Source organism: Onychostoma macrolepis, chromosome 03 (assembly GCF_012432095.1).
Source record: "Onychostoma macrolepis isolate SWU-2019 chromosome 03, ASM1243209v1, whole genome shotgun sequence".
In the NCBI taxonomy this organism is placed as follows: domain Eukaryota; kingdom Metazoa; phylum Chordata; class Actinopteri; order Cypriniformes; family Cyprinidae; genus Onychostoma; species Onychostoma macrolepis.
In genome coordinates this window covers 4,601,996-4,621,789 of record NC_081157.1, presented here as the reverse complement: position 1 = coordinate 4,621,789, position 19,794 = coordinate 4,601,996, and the positions used below count along the sequence as shown (strand labels likewise).

Below are 19,794 nucleotides of genomic sequence, written 5' to 3'. Positions count from 1 at the left end.
TTGAGGAGCAGGTTATTTTCAGTGCACCATGTGGCCAGGTGCTGGATCTCCTCCCTATAGGCAGTCTCATCGTTGTTACTGATGAGGCCAATCACCGTGGTGTCGTCTGCAAACTTGACAATGGAATTAGATCCATACACAGGCTTGCAGTCGGAGGTGAAGAGGGAGTAGAGAAACGGGCTTAGCACACAGCCCTGTGGTACACCAGTGTTAAGTGTGATGGATGTGGAGCAGGTTAATCCTGATCGAACATTCTGGGGTCTGTTGGTCAGGAAGTCCAAAATCCAGTTACACATTGAGGTATTGATGCCCAGGTCTCCAAGTTTAGCTATTAACTTGGTTGGGATGACAGTGTTGAATGCTGAGCTGAAGTCAACAAACAGCATACGTGCATAAGTGTTCTTATTGTCCAGGTGAGTGAGCACAGAGTGCAGTGCCATGGAAACTGCATCCTCTGTGCTCCTATTGCTACGGTAGGCAAACTGGTGTGAGTCCAATGTGGATGGTAGAGAGTCTTTTAGGTGTTCCAGGACCAACCGCTCAAAGCACTTCATGACGATGGGTGTGAGTGCTACAGGGCGGTAGTCATTAGGGCACCTCGGACTAGAGTGTTTTGGCACTGGCACAATGGAAGTGCATTTAAAGCATGTTGGTACGGCTGCTTGGGCAAGAGACAGGTTGAAAATGTCTGTAAAACCCCAGCGAGCTGCTCCGCACATGCCCTGAGAACACGACCAGGGATGTTGTCTGGTCCAGCAGCCTTGTGCGCTGATCCGGCTCAGTGCCTTGCAGACATCTGTGGAGGAGAGTATGATTGGTGGGTGGTCAGCTGAGGGATTGAGCTTGGTGGCAGTTTCTCTGTTGTCTCTTTCAAAGCGAGCATAAAAGTAATTTAGCTCGTTCAGCAAGTTGACATCAGTGGCTGCGGGGGTGGAGTGGGTGGGTTTGTAGTCACTGATGGCCTGAATGCCCTGCCACATGCGTCGAGGGTCAGAGTTGGAAAAGTGTCCCTCTATCTTTAGCTTGTAGCAGTGCTTGGCCTTTTTGATGCCCCTCTTCAGGTTTGCTCTGGATGTGCTGTAGGCTTGTGCATCTCCTGATCTGAAGGCAGTGTTGCGTGACTTCAACAGGAGTCGCACTTCCTTGTTCATCCAAGGCTTCTGATTTGGATATGTGGTGATCTGTTTCTGGGTTGTAACACTGTCAATGGTGATATTGATATGATCCAATACAGAGGAGGTGTAAGAGTCAATGTCTGTGTGAGCGCCACTGGTGGCTTGAGAAGCAAACATACTCCAGTCTGTATGTAGAAACCTTTCCTGGAGTGTGGAATCTGCCCCCGCAGGCCACACCTTGATGGTCTTCACTGATGGCTTCACACGGTTGATGAGGGATGCATATTTGGGGGTGAGGAACAAAGAAAGGTGATCTGACTGTCCCAGGTGGGGGAGGGGTGTCGCAACGTAAGCTCCAGCCATGTTTGTGTAAACATGGTCTAAGGTTTTGTTTCCTCTGGTGTGACAGGAAACATGCTGGTGAAACTTGGGTAGCACTGACTTTAAGTTTGAGTGATTAAAGTCACCTGCAACAATAAAAGCCGCTTCGGGTGATCAGTCTGTTGTTTACTGATGGCTGCGTGAAGTTCTTTCATAGCAAGCTTGGCATCAGCATCCGGGGAATATAGGCTGCAGTTATAATGGTGGAAGTGAACTCCCGCGGTAGATAAACGGTCTACATTTAACCATGAGAAACTCAAGGTTAGCTGAACAATGACTCCCAACAATAGCAGAGTTTGTGCACCAAGCTTTGTTAATGTAAATGCACAATCCACCACCTCTGGTCTTACCGGAGCCATCTAATGTTCTATCCGCCCGGTGTGTGGCGTCCGCTAGCTCAATAGCGGTGTCCGGTATTCCGCTGTTTAACCAGGTTTCCGTGAAGATTAGGGCGTTACAGTTCAAAAGTTTCTTGCTGTTTGTGATGCTGAGTCGAATCTCCTCCATTTTGTTCACTAGCGACCGTACATTGGCAAGGAAAATGCTGGGTAAAGAGAGCCGGTGTGGTGTTAGCCTTAGCTTAGCTCTTAGTCCTCCGCGCTTCCCCCGCCTTTGTTTACGATCTCGACGCCGCCTGCGAGCACTTCCGCTCGGCCGGGTAGGGTGCATAGCCTCGGGTGTCCTAGCGATCTCAGGAAGGAGTCGAAGATTGTCCATAAAAGTGTCGGAAATTCACAAACCGATATCCAAAAGCTCACAACGGGTGTACGATGTAAAGGCACAACTGTTCTGCACGAACAGGCCCGAGATGAGTAAGAAAAATACCGCAAAATTGCAAAATCTGGAGAGACCCAGAGCCTCGCGATTTACTCGCGCCGCCATCTTGGGAAAAATGCGGAGAAGAAGAAACTGAGCAATTCCAATAGGGTCCTTGCACTATCGGTGCTCGGGCCCTGATAAATAAAGAAAGAAACAAACAAACAAACAAATAAATAATAGGAAAATAAAATAAAGAATTAAATGACTTAATAAAACAAATATATTTAATTTGTAATAATATATATATATATATATATATATATATATATATATATATATATATATATATATATATACTGTGGGGCAAAAAAGTATTTAGTCAGCCACCAATTGTGCAAGTTCTCCCACTTAAAAAGATGAGAGAGGCCTGTAATTTTCGTCATAGGTATACCTCAACTATGAGAGACAAAATGAGAAAAAAAATCCAGAAAATCACATTGTAGGATTTTTAAAGTATTAATTGGCAAATTCCTCAGTAAAATAAGTATTTGGTCACCTACAAACAAGCAAGATTTCTGGCTCTCACAGACCTTTAACGTCTTCTTTAAGAGGCTCCTCTGTCCTCCACTCTTTACCTGTATTAATGGCATCTGTTTGAACTCGTTATCAGTATAAAAGACACCTGTCCACAACCTCAAACAGTCCAACTCCAAACTCCACCATGGCCAAGACCAAAGAGCTGTCAAAGGACACCAGAAACAAAATTGTAGACCTGCACCAGCCTGGGAAGACTGAATCTGCAATAGGTAAGCAGCTTGGTGTGAAGAAATCAACTGTGGGAGCAATTATTAGAAAATGGAAGACATACAAGACCACTGATAATCTCCCTCGATCTGAGGCTCCATGCAAGATCACACCCCGTGGGGTCAAAAGAACTGTGAGCAAAAATCCCAGAACCACACGGGGGGACCTAGTGAATGACCTGCAGAGAGCTGGGACCAAAGTAACAAAGGCTACCATCAGTAACACACTGCGCAGCCAGGGACTCAAATCCTGCAGTGCCAGACGTGTCCCCCTGCTTAAGCCAGCACATGTCCGGCCCGTCTGAAGTTTGCTAGAGAGCGTTTGGATAAACCAGAAGAGGATTGGTAGAATCAGATGAAACCAAAATATAACTTTTTGGTAAAAACTCAACTTGTCGTGTTTGGAGGAGAAAGAATGCTGAGTTGCATCCAAAGAACACCATACCTACTGTGAAGCATAGGGGTGGAAACATCATGCTTTGGGGCTGTTTTTCTGCAAAGGGACCAGGACGACTGATCCGTGTAAATGAAAGAATGAATGGGGCCATGTATCATGAGATTTTGAGTGAAAACCTCCTTCCATCAGCAAGGGCATTGAAGATGAAACATGGCTGGATCTTTCAGCATGACAATGATCCCAAACACACCGCCGAACAGCGAAGGAGTGGCTTCGTAAGAAGCATTTCAAGGTCCTGGAGTGGCCTAGCCAGTCTCCAGATCTCAACCCCATCGAAAATCTTTGGAGGGAGTTGAAAGTCCGTGTTGCCCAGCGACAGCCCCAAAACATTACTGCTCTAGAGGAGATCTGCATGGAGGAATGGACCAAAATACCAGCAACAGTGTGTGAAAACCTTGTGAAGACTTACAGAAAACGTTTGACCTCTGTCATTGCCAACAAAGGGTATATAACAAAGTATTGAGATGAAATTTTATTATTGACCAAACACTTATTTTCCATCATAATTTGCAAATAAATTCTTTAAAAATCCTACAATGTGATTTTCTGGATTTTTTCCCCTCATTTTGTCTCTCATAGTTGAGGTATACCTATGATGAAAATTACAGGCCTCTCTCATCTTTTTAAGTGGGAGAACTTGCACAATTGGTGGCTGACTAAATACTTTTTTGCCCCACTGTGTATATATATATATATATATATATATATATAGTGCTGTCAATCGATTAAATTTTTTTAATGATTAATCACAATTTTAAAATACTAGGATTTACCTGTAAATATGTTGAAATAAAGAAATGCGTGGCAAACTAGTTTAAGGAAACAGAACATAATCCTTATTATTATTTTATCATTATTCTTTTGTTTTTATTCAGCCATTATCAGTCTTTATACTGGCAATAAAACGTTTACCAAGCCACATCGCTTCAGTCCCAGTATACATTTACCCAACTATTATCAAAAGTATTTCTAAATAAATACAACAAAATATTTTCTTGCGACCTTACATGAAGTATTATGACAAAATGCATTATGAAGAAGAATTGGACCTGTTCTTGCAGGTGCATTAGAGCTAACATTAGCATCAAGCTTCATAATACTGTTTATGAGATTAATAGTACACTTTTACTACCATCAAACTACCATCGAGTGTTTGTAAAAACTTCCTTTTGCGATCACATGTGGAATTTGGTCGTTTACTGTTGTTAAAATATGCTATTTATAGCCTTTCATGTCGCTGCACAAATTAACATTTCAGATCTACACATTCAACTCAAGAAAATCACATACAAACCATATCCTATCGTAATCGTGTGTTTATTATCTTATATAATCTACAGGTGCTGGTCATATAATTAGAATATCATCAAAAAGTTGATTTATTTCACTAATTCCATTCAAAAAGTGAAACTTGTATATTATATTCATTCATTACACACAGACTGATATATTTCAAATTTTTATTTCTTTTCATTTTGATGATTATAACTGACAAATAAGGAAAATCCCAAATTCAGTATCTCAGAAAATTAGAATATTACTTAAGGCCAATACAAAGAAAGGATTTTTAGAAATCTTGGCCAACTGAAAAGTATGAACATGAAAAGTATGAGCATGTACAGCACTCAATACTTAGTTGGGGCTCCTTTTGCCTGAAGTACTGCAGCAATGCGGCGTGGCATGGAGTCGATCAGTCTGTGGCACTGCTCAGGTGTTATGAGAGCCCAGGTTGCTCTGATAGTGGCCTTCAGCTCTTCTGCATTGTTGGGTCTGGTGTCACTCATCTTCCTCTTCACAATACCCCATAGATTTTCTATGGGGTTAAGGTCGGGCGAGTTTGCTGGCCAATTAAGAATAGGGATACCACGGTCCTTAAACCAGATACTGGTTGCTTTGGCACTGTGTGCAGGTGCCAAGTCCTATTGGAAAATGAAATCTGCATCTCCATAAAGTTGGTCAGCAGCAGGAAGCATGAAGTGCTCTAAACTTCCTGGTATACGGCTGTGTTGACCTTGGACCTCAGAAAACACAGTGGACCAACACCAGCAGATGACATGGCAGCCCAAATCATCACTGACTGTGGAAACTTCACACTGGACCTCAAGCAACATGGATTCTGTGCCTCTCCACTCTTCCTCCAGACTCTGGGACCTTGATTTCCAAATTAAATGCAAAATTTACTTTCATCTGAAAAGAGGACTTTGGACCACTGAGCAAAAGTACAGTTCTTTCTCTTCACAGCCCAGGTAAGACGCTTCTGACATTGTCTCTGCTTCAGAAGTGGCTTGGTAGCCCTTTTCCTGAAGACGTCTGAGCGTGGTGACTCTTGATGCACTGACTCCAGCTTCAGTCCACTCCTTGTGAAGCTCTCACAAGTGTTTGAATCAGCTTTGCTTGACTGTATTCTCAAGCTTGCGGTCATCCCTGTTGCTTGTGCACCTTTTCCTACCCAAATTGTTCCTTCCAGTCAACTTTGCATTTAATACGCTTTGATACAGCACTCTGTAAACAGCCACACCTTTCAGTAATGACCTTCTGTGACTTACCCTCTTTGTGGAGGGCGTCAATGTTCATCTTCTGGATCATTGTCAAGTCAGCAGTCTTCTCCATTATTATGGTTTCAAAGAACAAGGGATACCCGGAATTTATACTGTAGGGATGGTCATTTATTGAAACTCAAATGTAAATATTCTAATATTTTGAGATACTGATTTTTGACTTTCATGAGCTGTAAGCTCTAATCATCAAAATTAAAAGAAATAAACATTTGAAATATATCAGTCTGTGTGTAATGAATGAATATAATATACAAGTTTCACTTTTTGAATGGAATTAGTGAAATAAATCAACTTTTTGATGATATTCTAATTATATGACCAGCACCTGTATAGTAGCTGTCATGTTTATTTCTGCTGTGTGCCTTAACATGTATGCTCTGGCTGAAACTCACGTTGTTTGTGATGTTACAACCGCCTCTCCATTCTTAAGTTGCTAGGTATACATTCCAAGTATAATACACACTTTGGGCGGCAGTGGTACATTATTACATTTAGTCATTTAGCAGATGCTTTTATCCAAAGCGACTTACAAATGAGGACAATAGAAGCAATCAAAAACAACTAAAGTGCTATGACAAGTCTCAGTTAGCCTAACACAGTACACGTAGCAAGGTGTTTTTATTTTGTTTAGTTTTTTTTAGAAAACAAGTAGATAGAATAGGGAAAAAAAAAGTTAGTGTGTATATATATATACTATATATATATATAAAATCAAAAGGAGATGCAGTCTTTCGACAGACCCTCCAATCATCACGCAGAAGCCCCGGAGTCCAGGCCAGCCCACTCCTCCATTCACCCCCAGAGATGCTGAGCGTCCGTGGGCGGGACATAATCGCAGCATTTATCCAATGACCGTCTAGTTTCGAAGTACTCAAAAAAACTGTTCAAAGCAGCCCCACTGAAGTCAATGGACGCTAGGCTTCAACGGAGAAATGCACTGTGACGCTATGGGGATGTATGAGAAGGAAATCGAGTCAGCCGACCTGCTATATGTAGCTGATTCTGAATGAACTCGTCTTCGAGATGAACGTGTTCTAACGCATTTTTAGTCAATAAAATGTTAACACAATAGTACATATTTGACCATTCATTTTTTGACATTATAGGGGAAGCCGAGCTTCCCTTGCAGTCTTAAAGAAATCCCCACTGGTAACCAGTAATATTAACTTGTTGTTCAGTTGTTGTACAAATAGGACCTTGTAAAATATTATAATGGCAGTACATCAAAATTCAGTGTCATCAGTTTTCCAAAAAGAGCACAGAACATTTTACGCACCATTTACACCTGGTAGGGAGCAGGTGTAGATTTCAACTGACATTAAGAAAATACGAACATTTTCAGGAATCCGAAAATTTACGTCAGAACAGATTTACGAACGATTTACACAAAAATTCGTTCTGCTCGTTTTTCATGAATGAGGCCCAATAGCTGTGCTGTAATTTCGGCTATACTTGCATGTACAATTAGAGAAGCAACATAATATCTGTTTTAATTGAAAGCACTGCTCCTCTCCACCGCTCGCTGAACAATGGAGACGCACAGAGAGATAAAGAGGTGGGGTGAGACGAGGTGAGGCAAGGCGGGGATGGGAAGGGAAGGGAAGGCCTCGTACTCGCACAGCAGTACCGGCAAGTCTCAGAAACTAAAGAAGGTTTGGGGAAACCCTAAAGATTTGTCGCTAGGCACCTTTCTGAAAAAAAAAAAGGTCGCTAAAGGGGTCTGCAAAGTCGCTACGTTGGCAACACTGTGTATCTCCATTTCTCCAACTACGGGTTAGGCCACGGGTCAAGCAGAAAATGCGCACTGCATTAATCGCGTGTTAATAAAATGAGTGCCGTTAAGCACAGTCCATGACTGTGATTAACGCAATTACATTTTTTAATCAATTAACAGCACTAATAAGTCACGGTTGCCTTCTGTGGCAAAACCAAGAACAAGGAGACGAGGGCAAAACTCAAAGTAAACACAATTTCACTAGATTATTACAATTAGAGTGGAGTGAAAAGGAATGTTTGGAAATCTAAAATTGATATTTTGTCTTATTTTCATAATTGCAGTTCTTAGTGAATATACATTAGTTTTACTTTAAATAAACAGTAATTAATTCAAATAAGACTTTTAATGGTAGTCATTGGGCCTTATTTTAACGATCTAAGAGCATGGTCTGAAGTGCATGGCTCAGGTACACTTAGGGCGTGTCCAAATCCACTTTTGCTAGTTTAAAGATGGGACAAACAGTCGGTGCACCCAGCGCATGGTCTAAAGGGGTTGTCCCTATTCTCTTAATGAGTCATGGGTGTGTTTTGGGCATAAAGTGCAATTATCCAATCAGAGTCTCGTCTCCCATTCCCTTTAAGAGCCAGTTGTGCTCGTGCCATGGCGGATTCGCTATTTACACGCCGTAGTTTGCAAGCGCAAAGACTGAACGCGTCTCCAGAGAGGAAGTAGAGCTGCTTGTGCGCAAGCAAATAGGTAGCCTAATTCTGATACATGCAATGGCTATCCATTATGACATGTAGGGATTTTTATATTTATGTAGACTACACAATAATATTCTTTTACATTGTAATCCTTTAATTTGTAATATTTCGCATGTTTGTGTGCTGCTGCTCCCTGTGTGTGTAATAAGCAGAGTGTACGTGCGTTGTGGACCCGCCTATAAGCGCATATTACTAACACGCTCTTTAAATAACAAACAAACAAAAAAAAATCTTGCACCATTGACTTTAGACCAGGTTCTAGTTGGTCAATGGTGCAGTCTATTTCAGTTGCCTCAAGATAGCAATGTGCCAACAATGCGCCTGAACACACCTCCTTTTCAGACCAGCACGCCCATGGGCACAAATGCATTTGCTATTTAAACAATGTGGCGCAGGATGTGGAAATGATGCTTCGGGCTGCGTTGGGCTGAAACTAGCAAAAAACACTTGTGTTGCACCTGGCGCCGCATTGCACTGGGTGTATGATAGGGCCCTTGGAGTCCCTTGGAGCCTCTGGCATGCTATGAGAAGAGGCATGCTTCCAATATGTTGATCAAGACTCTATCTGCATTTGTGCACTTGCATAGAGTTATGTTTCTGTAAATTTATCCCTCAGTAGAAATACGTACTCCTTTGAGAGATTCTTTGTTTAAACATCTCAATTGTGCTTTATCAATTATATGTTACTTTTGATTGATTGAATGATTGATTTTAATTATTTATTTATTCTAGTTTGGATCATGGAGAACAATTCAGAATCACACCAGGTTTGAGAAAATGTAGGTATTTTCTATCTTTTACACACAAACACACACTCATTGGTTTTATATCAGGCTAATGATATTTCCTATTGCCTAACCCAAGCCTTACCCCTAAACATAACCATCACAGAAACATGTGCAAAACACAAGATACAAAACACTTAATAGAATTAAAATGCATTTAAACAGTCAATTCAAATTAGCGCTAATCCAGAGAAAACCCTGAAACACAGGGGCCAGTTGTTCAAAAAGTGTTATCTGGATCAGAATGTTTTGCTATCCAGGATCAGGTAACCCATCTTACTTTTGTGCCGATTTTTTTAAAGCAAAATTGGATTGGATCACCCTGATCCAGATATACACTTTTTAAGATTTCCAAATCTGGATTACTAGTTGCTCTACGGAGCCCCTAAAGGGACATGGTGATGGAAAAAATGCAAATGTTTTGCATTCTAGTTTTGGCATTGCATTTACACAAATAACTACTTCTGACTGGTCCATCTCTGATGATTGTGCCAATGTAGTTTACAATCAGCGATTAAAAAAAACAACAACTTTAAATTAAAAATAACATTTTTGTTTGATATTGACAGCTGTTTGGGGATTTGGAGATATATTACATATTAAAAAATGTATTTGTTGGACCAGTTTTAGAGTTTTATCACATTTTTGTTCCTGAAATCCACCATTCTACTGGGATCAGAATAATCCAGTTTTTTTTTTTTAAATCAAAAGTATCCCAATCTTACTGAATTGTTTTGAACAACACAAACAGGATTTAATCCAGATCAAAATCAAGACTGGATTTTGTGATCTAATCCGATTTCAGAACGGCACGGCTGCTTTGAACTGAGCCCGAGTGCAATTGTTCCCCCTCCCCACTCCCCCGCTAGCCTGCACTCACATTGCACTTTACTTTCTGGGCCAAAGCATGCTTTATGCTGCCTTCAAGTGCTATCGAAATTATTAAAAATATGAGTTTCCTAATCAGAAATTGGACATGAACGGCCTCTAAAGTTGTATTTACTACTCAGAGATTATTTTGATATTCGATCTCCGTGTTAGGCAGGCAATAAATTTTAAACATGTTGGAGGGGACAATGCCATTCTTTATACGTTTTTTTTTACAACAACAACAACTACATCACTTTGTCTCGTCGTTAAAGTAGTGCCTATAGGCATTTGAAGCATATTATATGTATTATGCTGCATTCACGTGCTATCGGAATTTTCGTAAATACGAGCTTCCTAGTTGGAAATTGGACATGAACGGCCTTAGAGAGGCCTTATATGGCTAATTTCCGACTAGGAAGCTCGCATTTACAATAATTCTGATAGCACATGAATGCAGCATTATAAACGGTGAAATAAGCATTTATTTGACCGAAATTCCAGAATCGCCAGCAAGCTGACTTATCTGAATGTTTATGGTTATCAACCAGTGGAATATTACATTTTATTCTTTCCGACAACAAATCACTTGAATACAATGAGCACGTAATCACGACTTCATAAGTGGGAAATAAGAAGTTTCCGATAGCACGTGGAGGCAGCAGAGAAGCGCTCTCGCTCAGCACAATGGAGTGCATTATTTTTTTAACTTTGTGGTTTATTATTTTGAGTCGTTTGGGATGCGGTGACACTCAGCCCTCTCACAATGTATTGCTTAACAGATTTATCGTTTTTGCCTTGCCGCTCATAAATGTTCATGCAATCGTGCTGCACGTATCAGAAGTTCGGTGTTCCAGTGCAGTTACCGCTCACACTACTACCGAACCGTGCTCTGGCCCACCTCTTCCAACCGAGCCAGGGATGGCTAAACAAAGTACGGTGCGGTCACACTAGTCAAACGAACCACGCTTTGCTGGTCAAATGCGCTCGGGCACGGTTCAGATCGCCTAGTGTGAGTACACCCTCAGATGAAAGTGACAACAGTGACTCACTTCCAGTTTTCAGTGAATTATTTACATTTTATTTGTAAACATACTAGGGGTAGGCGACATCGGTCCTGGAGTGCAGATGTCCTGCAGAGTTTAGCTCCAACCCTGAAAGAAAAACACTTACCTGCCTGTAGCCCTAGTAATTCTGAAGACCTTGATTAGCTTGTTCAGGTGTGTTTGATTAGGGTTGGAGCTAATCTCTACAGGGGTCTGTTCTTCGTACGTTCTTAGCTGGATTTGAGTGTTGATGATTTCGCTTGATCTTGGATTGTTTGGTTCTTCGAAGCTCATCCTAGACATGCCGTCATAGCAACAAGTTCACTGCATCTTTTTAAGCAGAATTGATACTTAAAATCTTGTCCCAGCCACCACTACTTTATTACAAGAGTGTCCTACTGATCCAGGGACAGTAATTTAAAATAATAATCATTTAAAACAAATTTAAAAACAATATAATAATGTTGTGTAGTCTATAATACTATAGTTGTACTCGTTGAAAGATTTATTCGTCATAAAATAATTACTTCATAATTGTATTAGAGTCATACACACATGCAATACAGATAATGTAGAGTCGTGCATTAATTTGAGTGGTGACAGCTATTATGGGAGGGGCTTGATGGAGCGCAGAGATGCAGATAACTGGATCTCTAAGAAACTTTAATTAATGCTGTCACGTAACAAATCTGTTTCAAAGACACAATTAAATGAATTGCTAATTACCACATTGAAATAAAAATGTAAAGCCTGTACAAATACTAGAAATCGTGAATATAAATAATTGGGAATCAATTAAAAACAATTCAAATAAAACAAAAATGTTTTATCTATTATAACATTTTTGTAGTTTTGTTCGATTGGATGTTTGCTTATAAAAGTGCAGAAATGTGTCAACCTTTTCGTCAGGTGTCTTTTTTAATTATATGATGTCATTACGTTGCTGTCTTGCCACCAGTCAATCGCAGCATTGCTGATCGTGGTTTCGAGTATCGATACTTAGCCCCTTTAAAACCAACCCATGAACGCGCGATTATCTCAGATAACTCAATCCAGCCATAATAATCATCAACAACAGGTGCAGTCAAAGAACCGAATTAGCCAGATCATGATTAGCGCGATGATATCATCTTGGATGTGTCATTTCATCTCGGATGTAATAAGCGACGTACGAAGAACGGGCCCCAGGACAGCGGCACTCCACATGACCTACTCCTGATATACATTATAAATTATTAATATTTTTTTATTCCTTTTTTACATTCAAATAATAATGTTCTGGGATGTTATGCAACTGTACACACACTTCCAACACACATTTATGTTCAAACAACTTGCATCCGATGACCCCTTTAATATATTTTTATTGTATTTCTTACAATTATCATGTGTCTGCTTTCAAACAAGACCAGGGTTATTCCTGTAGATCAAAGGATTCAAGAGCCGCAGTTATGGTCATATTTAACTGGTTAACTAAAGGGGATACATCAAATGTCTTCACTAGTCAGTTACAGTATCATGATATTTCACTGTGTAAGTGAGGATATTTGGCCCTCATAAGTTTAGCTAAACAAGTACAGTTCTAAAACTGTCCTTCAAGTACTAATCTCTCTTCTTGTATTTAGATGCCTATGATTTCACTCTGGATATGAACACCGTAAACGCTAAACTCATCCTGTCTGAGGAAAACAGAAAGGTGACGCGTGTGGAAGACTCTCAGCCGTATCCTGATCATCCAGAGAGATTTGTTGAGTGGTGTCAGATTCTGAGTAGAGAGAGTCTGACTGGACGCTGTTACTGGGAGGCTGAATGGAGTGGATGGTCTTATATATCAGTGACATATAAAGGAATCAGTAGGACAGAAGGAAATAACTCTTGGTTTGGATACAACGACAAATCTTGGAGTCTGAACTGCTCTAAAAAAGGATTCACTGTCTGGCACAATAGCAAGCGAACTGAAATTCCTCGCTCTTCATCCTCTAATAGAGTAGGAGTGTATCTGGACTGGTCAGCCGGCAATCTGTCCTTCTACAGCGTCTCTGACACACACACACTCACACACGTACACACATTCAACACCACATTCACTGAACCCCTCTATGCTGGGTTCGGGGTGTTTGATTCCTCACTGACTCTGTGTCAAATTAAACAACCTGCTGAGTAGTTACTAATTATATGTAATCTGGATTACATATAAATTATTATAAAAAATATATATACAAATATATATACAAATTAAATATATACACAAAATATGTACACACACACACAACAACCAAGTAAATAGAATAGAAAAAGAATAGAGAAAGATAGTGTTAGAGATTTTTTTTAAGAAAACAAGTAGTTAGGAAACAAAATAGAGAGTACAAGTGTTAGAGGTCAAGTTTTAGTTTGTTTGTTAAAAAAAAAAAAGAAAAGATTTCTAATAGAGTGTTAAAGTTAGATGGTCAAATACAGTACTTCCACTTACTATTTCATATCTACATTTCCTCCAGAAGTCTGAGATCTACTAGTAGGCGACATCTCGTGGTAACGTCACACAGAGGCACAAAATCAAGTCCCTTTAAGACAAGTCATTTCACTCGGCAGCCATCTTTGAATGTCTTTGAGCCATCTCTCTGAATGGGGAAACATCAAATTCTTCAAAACTGTTCACTAATGTTTACGATTAAATTTCATATTTGAAAACACCAATGAAATCTAACAACAACAGTGTTATAAAGCATGTTTATTATGTTCAAATACCGTTAAAAAAGCTTGTTTTTGATGCTGGACCAGCCAGTGCGCATGCACAGTCATGAGCACGAGTTTGCGAACCCTGCCTGTTTCTATAGGAACCGGAGCTTCTAATGGCTGCTGTGATGATGTAGTGGTTACAAATAATTTAAAAAAAGAAAAATGATTTTTTTCTAAATATGTCGTTGTCATGAAAAAAAGAAAAGAAATGAAATGTCATTAATGTGTGATCTATGTTGTGTATTAACTAAGTATGATCTTTGTGGACAACGATTAATACTTCCTGCCGAGAATGGTATGGACGATCGATTACTTCTGTTTTTGGACTCGTTCACCTGCTGGGGGAGGGGGGCGCCGGGCGCGCTGCTCAAACCATACACAGACTCAGAAGGTGAAGCAGCAGCTCCATGCCCTGTGTCTTTATTGACTTAATATCTTCCCTCACCAGGTATGAAATGTATAATGTCATGGAAATTCATTTTATATGTGTCAGTGCTGTGAAAATGGCAAATGTCATACACTAAAGTGTGTAAATAGTCCTAAATAGATGTTTAAAAGTTCGGTTCAAGCACATGTGTACCACACGCGGATACCGTGATTACAGGAATGTGAAAATGTAGTAAATTACGGATATATAATGTGTTTTGATGGTTAATATAACACATAAGAGTTATACGTTTCAAGTGAAAGTGTTGAAAATAGAAATCAGTTGTTTCACGAGAAAGTGCAATGAATGTGTTTGTGCAAGTAGTGTATAAAAAGATATAATTATTTTTGCTAACATGTGCAATAATTCCAGGGCTCATTTAAGTACTTTAAGTAACATGGTACATAAGTTAAGATGTTAAGTAGTATTCATAATGTACATTGCATTCCAAGTGTTTACAAAAATTGTTTAATTGGTGGAAAACAGTACCTGATGAGAATCTGTATTTGAGTAATTTCTGATTTTTCTGCATATTGTGACTTTTGATATATGAAAATGTAGAAATAATTGCATTAATGAAAAAAACAATACACAGACTCAGAAGGTGAAACAGCAGCTCTGTGCCCTGTGTCTTTATTGACATAATATCTTCCCTCAGCAGGCGGTGAGGGCGCTACAGTGACGCGATGACTTTACTAATCAATGATTGGCTCCATATTGGGCGTTACACTTTCTCCCATTCATAAGTAATAAGAGTGCATAGTCTTCCCATATGTAAAGTCTTTGACAGAATCACTTTCCAGAACAGTTTCATTCACCGTTCTTGGCTGGTGGAATGATCTTCCCACCCCTATATCTGGAATGCCGAATCCCTGACACCTGAAAACTCATCTCTTTCATCACCATTTGACTTCATCCAATAACCAATCCCCAGTCTAGCTTGTACTTATTTGAATAATGCCTGAAACTTGGTATTACGAGCACTTCCTGTGTCTATTTGCCTCTTTAAGATGAATCACTTGATGTATTAACATTATTTATATTTTGCTAAAATTAACGAAATGACTTGAAAAAAGGTTTGTTCATTTTGATGAACAAGATTCAAAGATCTGAGTCGGTAAAATGATCCAAACTTCCCTTCACTTGTTCTGAGGAGACCGGGATGCGACTGGGCAATTCAAACAGTGGAAATGCCATCACACAACATGAAACTCAATATATTATTTTAAAACAAAATTGCACTGTTTTCGTATATTATAAGGTTATTGATAGCAACATGTGCAGAGAGACCTGGAAATAAAATATAAATACATTTGTTTTCAGCCCTAGATATCTCATACAACTGCTTGTATAATGTGTGTTTGCATAAATTGTGAGTCTTTTTCAGCATGAAAACTTATATGGACTCCCAGAGAGCATCTTGAATGTTCTGTGAGGAATTGCTTTCCCACAATTCACACTGTCCATCTCTGTTACTGCTTACTGCCCAGTACACAGTGCATACTGCCTACTATTTTTTTTTAAAGAATAGTGTGTGAAACCGTATACAATAAGCAACAAATGTTTCAGAGTAGTATGAGTGTAAATTGTCATATATTTTATTAGTTGAATGCAACTTTATTGGGACAAAAACCTACCTACAGTTAAGCATACATAACACTTTATTATTAATGAGGCGTTTTATTTCCACGTTTCAAATATTTACTTAATTTTTATTGAAAATAAATGCCTTTCTGATCTGGTATGTGATGGGAAAAGGAGAAGCATGAGTTTGACAAAAGCCGGAATCGAACTCGGGTCAATCGTTTACTCACTGTGCCACTGATACTACGGAAATACACGTGTCTTTTGCAGTGCTGTTTATCGCAGCCAGGCATTGGTGCGCAGAGTTTATGTAAATAGCCTCTGCCAACAAATTGGTCTATTTGTCCTTAAAGTAAATACACTCACGCGTTTGAAGATGAAACGTCACATGGAGCGCATTGCGTTCTGGGAAACAGTATCCCATGCAGTGTCTTCAGATGCATACATCAAATGTAGCAGGTAATTCCATGCATACAGAAAATTTGCATACTATGCACAGCATACATACTGGATACTGCAGAAATAGTAAGAGTAGTATGATAGTATGGCATTTCAAACACATCCACTGATTTAATTTTATAAAAGCTCCATTGAAATCTAAATTGACAGGTATATTACTCTCTGTAATTATTAAAACATTATTTGAAGCAACCATTGTTTGTACAATTTGTCCAATGTACTCAAGCTTGGAATTCTTTTGTTTTTGTTTTGTTTTTTAATTAATTTAAGAGATGCAGCTATTGGCAAAGGAGTCAACTGTCATGTTTTGTTAGTGATTTTGCAGAAACTGAAGACTGACTTCACTTTAAATCTGGGTATGTAATATTCTCTCACACACACAAATATTTAATCGCATTGCTCCTATTAAACAAAACTGCTGAATCGTCACAAACCTGCCCAAATACAGCCTAAACATCAAGCTCAATCTTTTTTGACTCTTCTTTTGTCATGTTAATACTAAAAACTTTGATTGAATATTAAATAGATTTTCTGTTATTAAACATGTGATGAAAATACTGTACAGTATAAGGTAAAGGGGATATTAAAGCAGATGCTAACTTGATGGAAAGGAAATTACAGGAAAAAAAGAGACACTTTGAATGTTAACCTTTGCTTGCAAATATAAAACATTTTAGAATAGTTTGAATATTAGATATGCCTTATCAACAAACCAAGAAAAAACTTAACTACCTTTACATTAATTAACTACATAATATTTTCTGGCTAGTTTAACTTCCTATTTGTCGAAGCAATTTAAAGCACTGCTCTGAGAATGATGGTCTGCACCAATAGAGGGAGTGCGATTTGTTTTTATAGAGGAGTTAAAATCAGCTGACCGCAACGAAAGTGAAAGAAAACAAAATAAGCAGCTTCCTTGCAAGGCTTTAAACACTGCGTAGGTAAACGACCACTTATTGTACGGTAAGTTCAGAACATATTCTTCTTGTAACCATGTAGTCATATGCAAAATAAGCTGTTATTTGGGTTTTGTTTTATGGAATTTCATACCTGAACCGTTGCATTCAACTGCTTCACCGCTCTGACCAAAATGGCAGAAACACCAACAAATAGAGTTTAAAGGACTGCTCATTATTTTTTACTCTGATGTTGTTCTAATGTTGTCTGCCCTTCTTTCATTTTTTTTTTTTTTTTTGGACCACAAAATGAGAAATAAAAAAATGTCCTGCTCCATATAATAGCATTGAATAATGACAGAGGTGTAAAATACTTAAGTAAAGTAATCAAGTAAAATTACTCAAGTATTATTTTGGGGGATTTTTACTTTATTCAAGTACAGTTTAAACTGGTTACTTGTACTTTTACTTGATTACATTTCTGGAGAAAAGTGAGTACTTTTTACTCCTTACAATTTTATTTCATATTGAAAAGTACATTACATTTTTATTTTATCTTATGCACAATAAATATGGTAAACAAGTTCAAATGTGCGTGCTTGATGTGAGAACCAATGATCATTGTTTTAACGCATCAAGCACACACAATTTTTGTGGGATTATTAAATTATTATTATTATTAAATGTTACACATCTCCAAAAAAAGATAATAAATCAATTATAATTTATGTTTAGTGATGTTCTTACCAGGTGGATAAGTTGTATTTATAATATGTCATTATATGACACATTGAGTAGCAATTAGGACTGTCAATGATTTTTTTTTATCTTAATAATTAAATGATTTTCTCATTAATCTAATTAGTCACAAATAATTATTTATCAATATTTGCTGAGAAAAAATCTAAATCTAAAAATTCTAAATGCCCCAAATAACCAATTAAAAGTTTAATTATCTAGGGGTGTGGAATGTTGATCCTGGAGGGCCACTGTCCTGCAGAGTTTAGCTCCAACCCTGAAAAATGACCTACCTGTATCCTGAAGACCTTGATTAGCTTGTTCAGGTGTGTTTGATTAAGGTTGGAGCTAAACTCTGCAGGACACCGGCCCTCCAGGATCAGCGTTCCCCATCCCTGTTTTAGACAGTGATGTTGAATAGACAACAACAAAAAGTGGCCTTTCAAAACGTTAATGTTGTATGTTTTAATTCTATGACTCTCCTCATTAATTCAACACGTTCTTGTATTCTGTCTGGAATATGTTTTATCCTATGAATCACATCTTGCTATTCAAAGGAATAGTTCACCCAAAAATGTAAAATTGTCTCATCATTTACTCACCCTCATGTCGTCCCAGATGTTTACGATTTTCTTTCTTCAGATGAACACAAGAAAATATTTTTAGTCCAGATAATGCAAGGGGACAGGACCACTTCAGAAACCACACAAAGTGAACACGACGGTTAAGTTTAAAATATTGGTATTTGTATTTTTTGGATTTATCGTTTCACTTAAGAAGACACTGATTCATTAACAGGGGTTGTATGAGTTACTGTCATATTCATTTTTAGATGTCCCAAACACTTGCATTATACAAAGAGATGTTTTTTTTTTTTTAACTCTTAGTTTATGTTTATCTGATAAATGAAAGTCATATATGATGGCATGAGGGTAGAAAGGATAGAGTTTAATTTAAATCCCTTTCCCTGTATTTGTGTGTGTGTGTGTTCCACTGTGCTGCATTTTAAATGTTGTTGTTGCACTAAATGTATGTGTTTGATCTGTGCATTTTGTTTTGTTTTTTCCTTTTAACAAAACTTCTGTATATCTGTTAGAAAAAAAAAGTACTTCTACTTTTTTAATACTTGAGTACAATTTAAAGTTGTACTTTTTACTTTTACTCAAGTATGTTTTTGGCCAAATACTTGTACTTTTAATTGAGTAAAATTTTTACTGAGTATCTGTACTTTCACTTGAGTAAAAATTTTGAGTACTTTTTACACCTTTGAATAATGACCAGCGTCAAACTTTAAAATGAATGCCTTAAAAAGGAGCCTACCCATGAGACTATACAATCCAAGTGTTCAGAGGGGAATACAGTTTAGTGTAAACTAAAATTTAAGTAAACAATGACTGCAGTGCAATTTTGATGTGAACTATCCTTTTAAGTAGATTACATTTGATATTTACTCAAATATAATGTTATTCACAGCAAGAATGATAAATGAACAATATCACATCTGATATCGCTCTATATCAGCATGATACTGTGCTAATATGTAAAGGATAATCAACGGCTAGCTGTGGATGCGCAGCGGAGGGTGGTTGGCACTCAAATCCATCTTGAGTGTTTGCTGCTAAAAAGCTAATTTTTTAGTTTCATCTGACCATAGAAGCCAGTCCCATTTGAAGTTCCAGTCGTGTCTGATAACTGAATATGC

General features: G+C 38.4%; 2 protein-coding genes and 1 pseudogene across 5 annotated transcripts in view; 2 read left to right on the top strand and 1 right to left on the bottom strand.

Annotated features, from left to right (window-relative positions):
• The window catches only part of LOC131536026 (protein NLRC3-like), a 39,843-nt gene extending 24,815 nt beyond the window's left edge, over positions 1-15,028 (top strand). For all 4 annotated transcript variants that reach the window (XM_058768642.1, XM_058768643.1, XM_058768641.1 and 1 more), the window contains 2 exons: positions 9,287-9,333; positions 12,878-15,028. In XM_058768642.1, the coding sequence (XP_058624625.1) occupies positions 9,287-9,333; positions 12,878-13,416 (586 nt within the window). In that variant the 3' untranslated portion in view covers positions 13,417-15,028. The remainder of the gene's footprint in view (positions 1-9,286; positions 9,334-12,877) is intronic.
• Positions 1-19,794, bottom strand: part of LOC131534024 (mas-related G-protein coupled receptor member A5-like) — a 115,155-nt gene that overhangs the window by 47,593 nt on the left and 47,768 nt on the right. The window lies entirely within an intron of this gene.
• The window catches only part of LOC131536028 (protein NLRC3-like), a 31,455-nt pseudogene continuing 28,692 nt past the window's right edge, over positions 17,032-19,794 (top strand).